The 15,895-nt window shown below is 36.3% G+C and overlaps 1 protein-coding gene across 1 annotated transcript in view; it reads left to right on the top strand.

The window, feature by feature from the left end:
* Nucleotides 1-11,111, top strand: part of LOC143251482 (potassium channel subfamily K member 18-like) — a 37,955-nt gene extending 26,844 nt beyond the window's left edge. Inside the window, exon 2 of the mRNA XM_076502772.1 lies at nucleotides 9,612-11,111. Within this exon, the coding sequence (XP_076358887.1) occupies nucleotides 9,612-10,504 (893 nt within the window). The 3' untranslated portion in view covers nucleotides 10,505-11,111. The remainder of the gene's footprint in view (nucleotides 1-9,611) is intronic.
* Nucleotides 11,112-15,895: the final 4,784 nt, after the last annotated feature.

The raw sequence follows: 15,895 nt of genomic DNA, 5'->3' as shown, positions 1-15,895 counted from the left end.
CCGACTGGTTATTAATTGTTTGTTTGTGAATTTCGCACAAAGCTACTCGAGGGCTATCTGTGCTAGCCGTCCCTAATTTAGCAGTGTAAGGCTAGAGGGAAGGCAGCTAGTCATCACCACCCACCGCCAACTCTTGGGCTACTCTTTTACCAACGAATAGTGGAATTGACCGTCACATTATAACGCCCCCACGGCTGAAAGGGCGAGCATGTTTGGCGCAACGGGGATGCGAACCCGCGACCCTCAGATTACGAGTCGCACACCTTAATACGCTTGGCCATGCCGGGCCAGTAGTTATTAATAATCCACCACTGGTATTAAAAGTTTGTTTGGTTTGTTTTGAATTTCGCGCAAAGCTACACGAGGGCTATCTGCGCTAGTCATACACTATTTGCAGTGTAAGACTAGAGGGAAGGCAGCTAGCCATCACTACCCATCGCCAACTCTTGGGCTACTCCTTTACCAACGAATAGTGGAACTGACCGTCACAGTATAACGCCCCCACGGCTGAAAGGGCGAGCATGTTTGGTATGATGGGGGATTCGAACCCGCGACCCTCAGATTGCGAGTAGAGTGCCTTATCCACCTGGCCATGCCGGGCCCAGGTAACAGAAATACCTTGTTTTCTTCCTATGCTCTCCCCTTTAAAAAACAGAAAAAAAAGGTGACATCACTAAATGAGACTGTGTAAAAAAAACATAAGAAAAACAACAAACATGAGTTAACTAGTTGTACTATTGTTGTTATCATGTCTGCTCTTCCTAAAATGCAGTCGTTTAATCACATGACTTCAAGGAGGGCCAATCAGTAAATACTGTAAACAAGCATTTTATCGGCACTAACCGACTCGTAAACAGGAGCAGAAACACTTTGTTTGATCTTCACAAAAGTACCATTTGTCTGTGGGTGCGTTATAAGAGTGACAGTCAGGCGCTGCTAAGTAGGCTTTCTTCTCTCTGGTCAGTAGTTCACGTATAGGGACGGCGACAAGTAGCCTTAGTGGCTTGGCTATAAAATTCAGTCTAGAAGATGATACCATTTTATTATTTCATTTATTGCGAATGGCATTCGTCTTCAAGCATGTATTCATTTCTGTGTTCGGTTTCACGGCGTATTTACCCAACTGTCATGTGGTGTACTTTACAGTTTTTCAGTGCTATTTTTTGTTGTATCCTTCTGAATAGAATACGCAGAAAGAAATTCGTTTAGTTTTGTGTTGTTTTTCTAACCAGGTTTCTTTAGCTGTTTAAACTAATTACACGTTTATTGTTTTGTGTTTTGAGCCACGTCTGTTTAATCGATTTTTGTTATGCGGTTGTTTCAACGTAACCGTTCCACTCACCTTTTAAAATAGTTGTAACAATTCTATAAACGTGTTTGTAAATTGTTTCACGAAAAGATACCAGATATCAGTAGGAAAATATTTATAATATATATTTATATAACTATTGTTATATAATATATAAATACTGGTTCATTTTGCGCCAATTTTAATGCTAAGAATCAGGTTTTGATACTCGCACTGGGCTCAGATAGCTTATCATGCAGTTTTATACTTAATAACAAACAAAATGACGTCATTTTACGTGATTGAAGCGCCACTCTAGATTAGTTGAAGGGTTGCAAATTTCACCAGAACGATGTCATTAAACATTGATGACTGGTAAACTTTTTAAAATTACAAATATTTGTTAATTATATTAACTGTTATACAATTACAAGAGAACGCTATCTAGAAACGTTTTGATAAATAAAACGTAAAGTCCAGTTATAATTTAGTTATTTTAATTATTATACTAACTTGAAACCCAGGGGAGTTATAATATTTGCATATTGGTATATCTGCTGACTTACATCGCTGAAAATCGGGTTTCGATACTCATGGTTGGCAGAGCACAGATAACCCATTGTGTAGTTTTGTGCTAAATAATAAGTTATAATTTACCTATTTTACTTACTCTAACTCCTTAAAATCAGGTTGTAATTTAGCTGTTCTAATTATTCTAACAATTTAAATCCAGTTATAACCATTTTAATTATTGTAACAACTTGAAACGCAGTTATAAGTTAGCTAATTTACTTATTCTAACAACTTGAAATCCAGTTATAAGTTAGCTATTTCAATTATTCTAACATCTAAAAATCCAGCTTTAGTTTAGCTGTTTTAATTATTCTAACAATTTAAAATCCAGTTATAATTCAGCTACTGTTTTTGTTTAAACTTCCTGAAACTCTTCGGTTTATATTCTATTAGAGAACTGTTTTTATTTTTTATTGTTCCACACTACAGTGTAACTTTCACTTGAAACAATCATACGTGGGGGCAGGTTGGCCGTGTGGTGAAACTTTTGATTTTGGAACTTGCTAGGCCTGGCATGGCCAGGTGGTAAGATCACTCGACTCGCAATTTGAGGGTCGCGGGTTCGAAACCCCGTCGCGCCAAACATGCTTGTCCTTGTATACTACGTTTAACAGAGCATCAGTTTCAAATGGGCATGTAGTTGTAATTAGAGCTCGAGACCTGTAGGTCACAAATACCTGCATTTAATTTTCTGGTTGAAGTAAGAACTTTTTTGTTTTATTTCCTGAGTTGAAGATCTCTGGTGGAAGGTGTATTTCCTTTGAATATTTCTGGTAGAAGGTGTATTTCCTTTGAATATTTCTGGTAGAAGGTGTATTTCCTTGAATATTTTTGGTAGAAGGTGTATTTCTTTTTAAGGTTTCTAGTAGAAGGTATGCACCTTCATTTGAAGATTTCTGATAGAAGAACTACACCTTTACACTTCTTGAACCGAATAGCGCGTGAGTTTCGCGTGTCTTGTTTTTTAATCTTGTTTTTCCTTTCGTTCTCACTGCTCATCTTACTTGTGTCTGGATTACTATCCCGCTTTTTGTCTGTGATTGGTCTCCTTTCACTCCTGATGAGATCTTCGTTTTTCAGAGATGCAGAATGGATTCTACTATCTTTCCCGTTTTCATCTGCGTTAATGTTTTCGCTTTTTTTTTGTTGCTTTTTTCCACTGTACGCTTACTGGATAACAAAGAATATTCCGAGTAAGTGTATATACCTATTATCATCAATCGTGCAGTAAACGTTTCTCACAAATCTCGAATACACAATCTTTAAGAAACAACATGTTGATGGAGAAACTTTATATGTTCTCAACTTTCTGATACAAGAAAACGTTAAGCTTTGGTTAATGGAATATTTGCTTTGAAAAAGTAATCTCAGGCACTTCTAGTTCAAGAGAAATGTCCAGTCCTGATAGATGAACTCTCCTGATGCGCCTTCTTTAGAGATCTTTCATCTTCTGGATCATGTATAGGGAACTTCCTTTTTATTTCCCTGGTGTAAGAAGAAGAAAAACACAGAAGGTTATTCATGACCAGTTGTTAATCTTCTATCTTCTGACGAGTTATTTCGATGCACCAGAAAAAATGAAAGAAAAATCGCACTGTAGATGAAAACCCGCGGCATAGTTTGAAATTGAGGGTGGAAGCCAGAAACCTCCGTGAGAGGGGAGGGGCGAGTAAGAAAGAAAAGAATAAAAAGGAAAAGATTAAACGAGAAAAATGTAAACGTCAGGCAACAGTTTGATTGTTGTCATTAATAACGGACGAGATAATGTATCGCCTATCTACTATGGCGTGCGAAAAGAAAATCTTTATAGAATGAAAGTACATATGTGTTGTGTGTGTGACAGCAACAACAACAAAATTTGTGTAAGGCAAAGTTCAACAGCAAGCAATAAGTGCTGCACGCGAACTTAAAATAAAGTAAGTTTGGGGATAAACGTGCCCTGGTAGTTACTGTGCCCGGACTGTGAATCGGGGGTCTATGGTACACGACCTGTTGCCTCAACAACGCGCTCCGCACTTTGAGACTGTGGGTGGTACACGGTCAAATTCTGCTATTCAAGGAAATGAGAATTGGCGATCGGCTAATATCAGTGACTGTTTCCCCTTTCTTTAGTCTGTCAGTTTAGAGTTACGCAAAATTTGAGGACAAAGAAAGAAGGGTCGGCATGGCCAGGGGGTTAAGGAACTCAACTCGCAATCTGAGGGTCGCGGGTTTGAATCCCCGTCACACCAAACATGCTCGCCCTTTCAGCCGTGGGGGGCGTTATAATGTTTCGGTCAATCCCACTATTCGTTGGTAAAAGAGTAGCCCATAGGTTGGTGGTGGGTGGTGATGACTAGCTGCCTTCCCTCTAGTCTTACACTGCTAAGTTAAGGACGGCTAGCGCAGATAGCCCTAGTGTAGCTTTATGCGACATTCAAATCAAACCAAAACAAACAAACAAACGTATAAATGTGTATTGTTATAAGAACAAAACATGTTTCCTGTAAACTATTGAAGTTTATGAAAAATTATCCGAGAGAACACATAAATCTTATACTGTTTACCAAAGGGGCTTTAAATATTAAAACCTTTGGGACTTTTTTTGTTGTTTTACATACACCGAATACTGTTGGAGTTAGTGCATAGTTTGTTTGTTTGAAATTAAGAACGAAGTTACACAATAGGTTATGTGTGCTCTGCCCATTACGGGTATCGAAACCCGGTTTTTAGCGGTGGGAGTCCGCAGACATACCGCTGTGCCACTAGGAGACTAGTATATGGTTAAAATGTAAGGTATATATTTATATATATTTATATATTTTAAATAAAAATGCTAAGTAGAAATTTTAGACTCGTAGATCGAATGAACATTTTAAGAATATGTTTATTTTATTTTTGCTTCGATACCGTTTATCGCGGCTTCTGGACAAGCTTTGATATTTACATTACACCACTCCCACGGTTGAAAGATGAAGCATCTTCGGGGACGGGATTCGAACCAGTGACTTTCAGGACAGAAGAAGAATATTATTATCATGAAATCAAAAATAATAAATATATATACTCAAGCCAGCATGGTCAACCATGGTATTAGGCGAAAGGCCCGGCATAGCCAGGTGGTTAGGGCGCTCGACTCACAGTCTGAGGGTCGTGGGTTCGAGTTCCCGTTACAATAAATATGGTCGTCCTTTCAGTTGTGGAGGCGTTATAATGTTACGGTCATTTCATTATTCGTTAGTAAAGGAGTAGCCCAAGAGTTGGCGGTGAGTGGTGATGACTAGCTGCTTTTCCTCTAGTCTTACACTGCTAAATTAGGAGCGGATAGGCCTCGTGTACCTTTGCGCGATGTTCAAAACAAACGAAACGAAATACACATTTTATCTTACGTAGTTGGCTTAGCTATAATGTCTCTTTTTTTGGTTTGTGGTTATTCGTAGAGTTGCACAATAGGCTATCTGTGCTCTGCCCACAACGACTATAGATTTTTTTACTTTATTTTTTTATTGGATTAAACCGTAAAATGCTAGATGCAAAGTATCGAATATTACAAATCGGGTATATGCGCTTTGCCCACAGAAGGGCTTATTATAAATAAAAAAATTTTGTTTAGGGGATTCGTTTTCGATGCTACCTGTAATTTAGAGTATAGAATTATTGCAGTCGGTTGTTTTGTTTGTTTGTTTGAACTTAATCACATAGCTACACAATGGGCTATCTGTGCTATGCCCACCTCTGGTTTTCAAACCCTGTTTCTAGCGTCATAAGTCCGTAAACATTCCATTGTGTCACGGGGAGAGAGAACATACGGCAATCTAAACCCGGTACATTCATCTAAGTTAGACTAGTATATATATATTTATTTTATAAGTCTAGGGATTTACAACGTTAAAATCAGGGGTTCGATTCTCCTTGGTAGACTCAGGAGGTAGCCCGATATGGTTTTCCTATAAGAAACACTTATTTGACAAAATATAACCAAACATAGGGACAGTTTTCGTAAAATTCCGAATTTATTTAATTATAAATATTCTTTTTATTTTCACTTTCTTTGTGTCTGGTGTAGAGTCACGAAATATACTCTCAGCGCCTTGTTTACCGCGAAGAATCGAACCCCGGAGTATGGTGTTGTTTGTCTTTAAGGTTACCGCTGACCCATTCGAAAACTGTTGAGACACATACACATGCTAAAACATATTCACTGGATCATCAAAAGATTTTTTCAGGCCTCCAAGTAACAGCCGTGTTAAGTCCTAACGAACAAATTTAGAAGTTATATTATTACTAGGCTAAGGTATGACTACCAGGACGGGTGGGGACTAAGTAAACAGGAGGAATAGTGGGTTGAAAGTTATTCGGTACGTATTACGTCTCGTGCATGACGTTGGAAAACCGTTATCTACACGTTCTGATTGTGTTAGTATTTTATAATATTGCAACATAATTATCACAAGTTGATAACTCACTTTACGTTACGCAATGGTCTCCAAACCTTTCTGGACAAGGGTCAAGAGGTAGATCTTTTTAGGCTTCGTGGGCTGGAGGGGTCGTGATAAAATTAAGTATGGATGTATACATAGTTAGCGTACAACATCACTAACTTAGTTCTCATAATAACACATATTGAAAATATTTAAGATGCACAATCGTCTTTTTTTAACACTAGTGAGAAGCATGAAACTGGTGCTTTTCTAACAAAATTACACTTTACTGAGGTTCAAAGTTAGTGCTCTCTATTATCGAAAGTGATGGCAAATGGTCATCAGATAAGGATGATCTGTAACTAGATTTCATCTTTGAAATGTCTTTTCACAGAAATAGGTATTGCCAGAAACTGAAATGAATTCACCAACAAAGTTTTTTAAATGAACATATATATCACTTGGAAGGCATTTATAGAACTTTATCAGTTTCCCTGCTTTGTATTTGTCCTTCAACATGTTGTTGGATTGTAGATCAGTCACTTCCATTTGAACTTCAGGTGGCAGTTCATTAATAACATAATCAAATGGGTTCTGGAAGATCCTGATTTCTGTTGGACTCACATTAAGATCAGAAAAATGCTCCTTGAACTGTAGTTTCAGGTCAGAAAGGATTTCTTGTGCAAACCTGCGTGGGAATGGGGATCCCGCTTCTTACTTGAACTCTTCACAAGATGGAAAGTGTATGAATCAACTCCTCATCAATTGGGACTCAAAAAGAATTAGTTTTTGTTGAAATGCTTTCGCCTCGGTGTACATATCGCAGATAAGCACAGTTTTGCTTTATAATCTAAGATTGAATTCATACAGACAAATGGTCGAGTCTACAGAAAAAGCTAATTTCCAAAGCCATTCGCTATTTGTGAGTAACTATTGAAGGCAGTTCTTTTCATTTAAGAAAATTTCAATCTCAGTTCTAAACTAAAGAAATCGCGACATAACCTTCCCACAGCTAAGCCATCGAACTGAAGTGTGGTAGGGCAAGTCAGGATATGTTGCTTCTATTTCAGCCAAAAATTCATGGAATTGACAATGGTTAAGTTCATGATAGCGAATGAAGTTCACTGTTGAAACTGCAGGTTCCATGAGACAAATCAAGGTATCTTCCACACAGTACCTGCTGATAAATAATGCAGTGAAGAACTATAGGCTTGAGACAACCCACATTTTCAACAGCTTTGTACATTTGTCCAACTAAACCTTTTCCTGCACCACATACATTTTTACCACCATCTGTTGTAACACACTTCAGCCATTTCCATTCCAGGGTGTACTGAGTTAGTGGTTTTTCAATTTCTTTGAAAATGTCCTCACCTGTGGTTGTTCCATGCATACTGTGCACAAAAGTTAATTCTTCAGTCACTTCAAAATTAATATTGATTCCGCTAATAAACAACAGCAACTGTGAAGTGTCGGACACATCTGTTGACTCGTCAAGTGCGATGGTAAAGCACTCGAACTCTGGTCTTGTCTTTCACTGAGACACAATATTGCTCAGCACTCGAACTCTTTGGCCTTATCTTTCAGCTGAGACACAATATTGCTTCTAAAGTCCTTGACTCTACGAGCAACTATGTTCGCCAAAAGACTAGTAGTCTTAAATAATTCTACTTTTTCTGGACACATTTCTTAGGTTGCTTCAAAAATACATAATTTAATTAGCTCACTATCGGTAAATAGTTTCCCTCACTTGAAAAACAGATGTGCGACTGGGAAACTTGCTCTTGTTGCAGCTTCATTCTCGGCTTGTTTGTTTTGAAATTCGCGTAAAGCTACACGAGGGCTACCTGCGCTCATTCTCGGCTTTATTCCTCTTAAACACAAGCTGTTGTGACGATAACTTACGTTTCAAGGTTTCGAATTTGTCTAAACGTAGCTTTCCCGTGAACTGAGAATAGTTTGATGAGTGCTTTGTTTGGTAATGTCTACGAATATTGTATTCTTTTAGCACTGCGATAGTCTCGTTGCATATTAAGCACAGTGCTATGTTACTTGATTCGGTAACGAAGTAGTACACACTCCACTGTTCTTTAAAAACACGACATTCAGAGTCAACTTCTCTCTTCTTCTCTTATCCTGACATAATAACTAGAAAAAGTTATGAACTAGAACACAAAGTAAACAGCAGCATTCACTGACACACACTGAGGTATACGGGATATAGTGGTAAGAAACACATTGCTGGGATCGATAAGTTAGATGACGCAATACTAAGTAATATGATGCTTTCTAGCAAGTAGAAAAGTGTATCGCACCTAGATTGACTTTTGCTCAGTTACATTTTATATCATTGAAAATGTTTGTTTGTTTTTTTAATTTTGCGCAAAGCTACACGAGGGCTATCTGCGCTAGCCGTCCCTAATTTATTAGTGTAAGACTAGAGGGAAGCAGCTAGTCATCACCACCACCTACCGCAAACTCTTGGGCTACTCTTTTACCAACGAATATTGGAATTGATCGTCACATATAACGCCCCCACAGCTGAAAGGGCGAGCATGTTTGGTGCGATGAGGATTCGTACCCGCGACCCTCAAATTATGAGTCGAGTGCCTTAACCACCTGGCCATGCCAGGCCTCATTGAAAATGAAAATAAAATCATTATATCATTTTATTACTTACTTAATGAACTGTTGGCGGGTTGTATCGTAATTAGATTGGATTTTGCTCAATTACGTTTTATTTTTATAGTAGTAAAAAAAATATTATTACTTTAATAAACTTTTGGCGGGCCAGATAAACTGAAGTCGTGGGTCGTAGTTTGGATACCCCTGGTTTAGGGAGGAGTTTCAAAGCGGGGTTGGTTGTCCAGACATCTAGATTTTACAATGAGAGATCGAAAGTATAAGGAGTTGCTAAAGCAGATTTCGGAATACCAAAATACAGTTCAATTCGAGGAGATGTGAGGGCAGTTCCTCCATAAAATTAATATAATAAGAGAATTTACAGTTGCTATACAAGTCAAATATATGAAATTTAGGATGCTATAGCACCCACCGGTTCTGACGCATCTGTTACATAATCTTCTCGATTATCATTTTATCTAAAGTTGTCCAACACCAAGACCTTTTGTGTGCCCCCTCCGTTTGTGTAGCAGTATATTTACGGAATTACAACGCTATTATCTGGGGTTCTGTTCCCACATTGAACAGAACACAGATGATTGTTGTTGTTTTTACTTAAAAACAAAGTTAACTAGAAAAAAAATCCTTCACTTTGTGCATTACTATTAAATTAACTTTTTCATAAGAATAATTTTCAAACCTCACTGAAATTTAACATTTTTTTCCAGGGTATGGGAACATCGCCCCAAAGACTGATATTGGAAAAGTGGTAACAATTCTCTACGCTCTTTTTGGCATTCCTTTAATGCTCCTGTGTCTAACTAACATCGGTGATCTTCTAGCTCGTTCGTTTAAGTTCGGGTATTCTCGTGTGTGCTGTGCCCTCTGTAAACAAAAACAGCCTCCTCGTGTTCATCTTACAGGCAAAACCTCAACGGGAGGCATAAAAACAGCGGAAGATAACTATTCGATGAAAGAGAGAACAAGCAATGGAAGAAAAGAAGACAGACCCCCAGTGTCTACCATAGATGTCGTTGTAGACGCCACTCGGGTAGCAATAGAACAAGAGGACACCTCATCAGACGACTGTCCCATGCACGAGCAGACAAGTGACCTAGTAACGCCAGATGGAGCTGAAAGTCGACAGCACCCAATTCTGAGACCACAGTATACATCTTTCACTAATAACCTAGTTATACATGCCCACAATCGCCAGTCACCCGCTGACGTGGTAAACCTGGAACAAACCATTCGAGGGGACAGACACCCTGTAGAAGATCGAGTTCCCATCTGTTTGGTATTGCTATTGGTTACAGGCTACATATGTGGAGGGGCTATAATATTTTCTCTCTGGGAGGATTGGAGCTTCTTAAATGGCGCCTACTTCTGTTTCATCACACTCAGCACCATCGGTTTCGGAGACTTGGTGCCTGGGACCGCCATTTTTGATACTCGAGAGAAAGAAGGGCAGGCGAAACTTATTATTTGTTGCTTCTACTTAATTCTTGGCCTCGCTATTATCGCCATGTCTTTCAATCTGGTTCAAGAGGAGGTGGTTATTAAGTGCAAAAGAATTGCAAGAAATCTCAACATTTTATCAGAAGACACTGACGTCAACTAAGAGTTGAACAGCCTTTACAAGTTTCATTATAGGAAACATGGGGAAAACAATAAAGAAATGCATCACTAGAAGTTAACATGAATTACAACTGTGTTCCGAATCCACTAAAATTCAAAGTGAAACATCTACTAGAATAACGGGAAAACCAGTATTAAATTCATTGTAAAACAGATCCTAATTTCCATCACGTAGCAACAGGGGAAATTCGTCGTTTGCTGTGTATAGGCTCATTTGAAAGTGTCTAATACCTTCCAAAATACCATGAAAGTATCTACTACCTTCCAAAATACCATGCAAGTGTTTAATACCTTCCAAAATACCATGAAAGTGTCTAATACCTTCAAAAATTCCATGAAAGTATCTAATACCTTCCAAAATACCATGAAACTGTCTAATACCTTCAAAAATACCATGAAAGTGTCTAATACCTTCAAAAATACCATGGAAGTGTCTAATACCTTCCAAAATACCATGAAAGTGTCTAATATCTTCCAAAATACCATGAAAGTGGCTAATACCTTCCAAAATACCAACAATGTTTTGTTTTCAAGCAACGTGTACTTTGCTTCAGCTAGAAAACTGGTTTGCAGATATTGATCATAAATACAAGGTATTTGGAAAAAAACAATTAAAATATAGCTCAATTATTTTTCCAATAGTTTATTTGAGTGATCTGAAAATAAGCCACTTTTATTCCAATCGTATTAACAAAAAGTTCACGATTTGTTGTTTTTTTTCCTAATTCAGGTATTCTACACCAGTTAAGACTCGTTCTTTATCGATAGGGTAAAAACAATGTATAGAAATACTGAGTTAAATATATAGCTCATCAACTTGGGAGTCACAAAATTGAAGGTAAAGGACTCTAAAAATTATCGATTACAATATTTGTTTCGGACCAGTCTGACAGGAGAATAAGTTCTCTCTCTAGAATTTCTTCTGGTTGAAAATCAGTATTAGATACGTTTTCAAAGATCAACACTTGGTAATTATATCCAGTATCTGATATTCTAGACAATGTTTCTATGTTAATATGTCAAGCTACCACATGACTTTTCCGTATCTTTGTTTACCAACATGAAGAGATCTCTTACTGTATTCCATTATTTAAAGGTTTAACATATTTTGTTTCGCTTTAGTGTTATAAAGTACGTGTTTATTTTGAGGTATACTTTCATTCGAAATTCTAAAGAAACCAACTGTGATATCCACCCTATCCCCCCAATAAAAAAAAAAAAGTAAATACTTACTGCCCACGGTGGGTCAGTAATTAATTTATGGAATTCCAACGCTAAAATCTCGGGTTCGATTCTCCGCTGTTGACATAGTTCAGGTAAACTATTGAGTGGATTTGAGTTGAAAAACAAACAAAAGAGCAAAAGATATATTTCGAAAGTCTATGTGTGTTTGTGTGTTTTCTTATAGCAAAGCCACATCGGGCTATCTACTGTGTCCACCGAGAGGAATCGAATCTCTGATTTTAGCGTTGTAAATCCATAGACTTACCGCTGTCTCAGCGGGATACTTGAAGTTCTGATAAACAGGTCTTCATTTCCAAAGGTTTATTATTATTATTACTAGTTCAACAGAGATAATATGCCAGTTTTTTATAAATAACATTTCAGTTATTCTAAACACTTTGGAGACTGAAATCGACTGTTTCCATAGAAACTACACCACCAGTAACAGATTCAGTGGTAGTTTTTTTTTTATCAACTGTATCTCGTCTATTACTTCTTACCAACCTGACTTTATCTTTTAAACAATTCTTAAAAAGTAATGTCTTTTATTTTTAGAACGTATCTTGGATATTAAAAAAACCGTAGTGAAGTCTGACTTTTTCTCTAAAATCTTTTTAAAAGCTCATTCAGTAAAGTAACCATATTACAGGACAACGTTGGAAAATGTTTTTAGCCACAAATATATAATTCACTCAAATGTTTTTCATTAATTTCAAAATATATCTTAGTACCTTAGGAAACATCAAAATGTTCCTTTATTATTTTAGGAGTACCTATCACGTAGAGAAACAGCATATGTTTAGTGATACCTTGGAAAACATCTAGCACCTGGAGATATATCAAATGTTCTTTGACACAAAAAAAAAACTTCAAAATGTCCTCTGACACTTCGATAAAACTCATATTATCCTTTGATATCTGAGAAAAATCAAACTGTCCTGTGACATCTGAATAAACATTAAACTTTTTTTTGGCAGCTAGAGAAACATCAACCTGTCTGTGACACGTGGATAAATATTAAACCTTTTTTTTGACACCTGGATAAACATTAAACTTTCTGTTGACACCTGGATAAACATCAAACTTTCTTTTGACACCTAGATAAATTTCAAACTCTCTTTTGACATCTGGATAAACATTAAACATCAGAATACTTCATAATGCCCTAAAACATGTTAGCTAACAGAAAGAGTATGGCATTTACTCATATTACGATCAAATTCAAGTAAGTGTTTGTGAACGTTTGACGAGCGACCTCAAATGGTGTGTGATTTATAGACGAAGAGAACTCAGTGTTTCAGATATCTCGTTTCTAGGCAACAGTATTAGTAGCCAATTATATGCTAGAAGCAGCCCCTGTTTATTGACTTTACAATAACCTATGCCATACAAACTGGTTTGACCGTTTCTTGTCACGTGTTTATATATATACGCTGAATACGCCGAAGACGCATTTTGCCTTTCGTCGGTTTGAAATATTCAAGAATTAACTGATTTTTATATATATATATTAGTGTCAGTGATGCTTTTTATGTACTCTCTTTAAATCATGAGTTGAAGTTTCGCCTTGAAAGTTTATTTGGATTATAAGTCTTCATGTAAAAAAATCCACAGGGGAACGAACCATCATCACAGGTGTAAGGTGTAATATTACATCTCCGTCGTTCTCGGTGGGTCAGTAGTAATCCTGAAGGCTTATAACACTAAGAATTGTGTAGCTTTGCGCTTAAAAACAAACAAAATACACTCCTTGCTTATATATACCTAGAGGCACAACATGGCCAGGTGAGTTAAGGCACTCGACTTGTAATTTAAGGGTCGCGGTTTCGAGTCCCCGTCAAACCGAACATGCTCGCCCTTTCAGCCGTTGCGGCGTTATAATGTGACCGTCAATTCCACTAATCGTTGGTAAAAGAGTTATTCAAGAGTTGGCAATGGGTGGTGATGACTAGCTGCCTTCACCCAAGTCTTACACTGGCTAGCGCAGATAGCCCTCGTATACCTTTGCGCAAAATTCAAAAATTAACAAATATATATAAGGCGTGTTATGTTACTGTGACGCACTCTTAAAAAGTATTTTAAAACTAATACAATACTAATATTTCGAAAACAGTGTTTTTAAAGTTTGTCATGCATTTTTGAATTAATATTTGTCTTCATCAAAGACCAAACTGGTACGAATATTTTTTTTACTCAGTTGAATAATACATCTGATACAATTTCATATTACTTTCAACACAAGCTAAAAAATTAAAAGGGACTAGCTAGCTTTCCACCACTTGTCTCTATTATCTACACACATAAAAAGAAAGGTTTCTAACGAAATCGAGTTTAACCATATTGGAATACAAATATAATACATATATCTATGTAGGTTGTTGGAATATATATATATATCAGCATAAATATGTTTGTATGTGCGTACGTGATTAAAATATATACTCATATGCCGTCCGCGCTGTCGCATAGAGTGGCCTAATAGTTAGTTTCTACGAAACGTTCCTTCATGTAACTTATTATCCAACGACAGAATGGTCTAAAAGTTACCTTTTATCTTTCTACGAAACGTTTTTCATGTAGCTTATCACCCAACAATAAAGTGGTCTGAAAGTTACTTTTTATCTTTCTACGAAACGTTTTTCATGTAGCTTATTACCCAATAATATTTCTATAACAACAACTAATTAGCCTAAAAATTACTGTTTTTTTTTCCATGTGGCTTATTACGCAATAATATTTATATGAGAAACAATAGAGTGATCTGAAAGTTACTTTCTATCTTTTACGAAACGTTTTTCATGTGGCTTATTACGCAATGATATTTCTATAACCAACAATAGAGTGATCTGAAAGTTACTTCCTATCTTTCTACGAAACGTTTTTCATGTAGCTTATTACCCAATAATATTTCTATAACAACAACTAATTAGCCTAAAAATTACTGTTTTTTTTTCCATGTGGCTTATTACGCAATAATATTTATATGAGAAACAATAGAGTGATCTGAAAGTTACTTTCTATCTTTTACGAAACGTTTTTCATGTGGCTTATTACGCAATGATATTTCTATAACCAACAATAGAGTGATCTGAAAGTTACTTCCTATCTTTCTACGAAACGTTTTTCATGTAGCTTATTACCCAATAATATTTCTATAACAACAACTAATTAGCCTAAAAATTACTGGTTTTTTTTTCCATGTGGCTTATTACGCAATAATATTTATATGAGAAACAATAGAGTGATCTGAAAGTTACTTTCTATCTTTTACGAAACGTTTTTCATGTGGCTTATTACGCAATGATATTTCTATAACCAACAATAGAGTGATCTGAAAGTTACTTCCTATCTTTCTACGAAACGTTTTTCATGTAGCTTATTACCCAATAATATTTCTATAACAACAACTAATTAGCCAATAATATTTATATGAGAAAAATTACTGTTTTTTTTTCCATGTGGCTTATTACGCAATAATATTTATATGAGAAACAATAGAGTGATCTGAAAGTTACTTTCTATCTTTTACGAAACGTTTTTCATGTGGCTTATTACGCAATGATATTTCTATAACCAACAATAGAGTGATCTGAAAGTTACTTCCTATCTTTCTACGAAACGTTTTTCATGTAGCTTATTACCCAATAATATTTCTATACCAACAACTGATTAGCCTAAAAATTACTGGTCTTTTATGTGTCTCATAACGCAACAATAATCTCGAATTTCTTTATGGATTGCTGCGAGTTATGACAATACGAGAGTGTACTTTTATTAAAAATGTTAATATTTTATTGTTTGTGAAAGTATGTTTGTCGACATAACTAGGCTATTAAATAATTTGTTGAAGATGAAATTAAAAATATGTGAAGTTACTTATGATCTGTGTATTAATTTAGACAACGAATTGATTTGTTTTAGTTATGGTTCCTTGCTAGTTAGATTTTTCTAAATAAAAAGATTTTCTTAGTATGAAAATAATTATCGTCAGAACACGCAGTTCAGTGAAGTATAGTGTACGCTCGTTAATTTCAAATATCCTTCTGTTGTAATTATTTACGTGCACATAAATATTAAATAAAATTCTTAATCATTGTTTCGTTGTTTTGTACCAGCATATTATTCCAAGAAATGCATGGAAAATCTTTTA

This window comes from Tachypleus tridentatus, chromosome 6, assembly GCF_004210375.1.
Source record: "Tachypleus tridentatus isolate NWPU-2018 chromosome 6, ASM421037v1, whole genome shotgun sequence".
Taxonomy (NCBI): Eukaryota; Metazoa; Arthropoda; class Merostomata; order Xiphosura; family Limulidae; genus Tachypleus; species Tachypleus tridentatus.
Note: the sequence above shows the minus strand (reverse complement) of the source record. Positions and strands in the feature narration are given on the sequence as shown.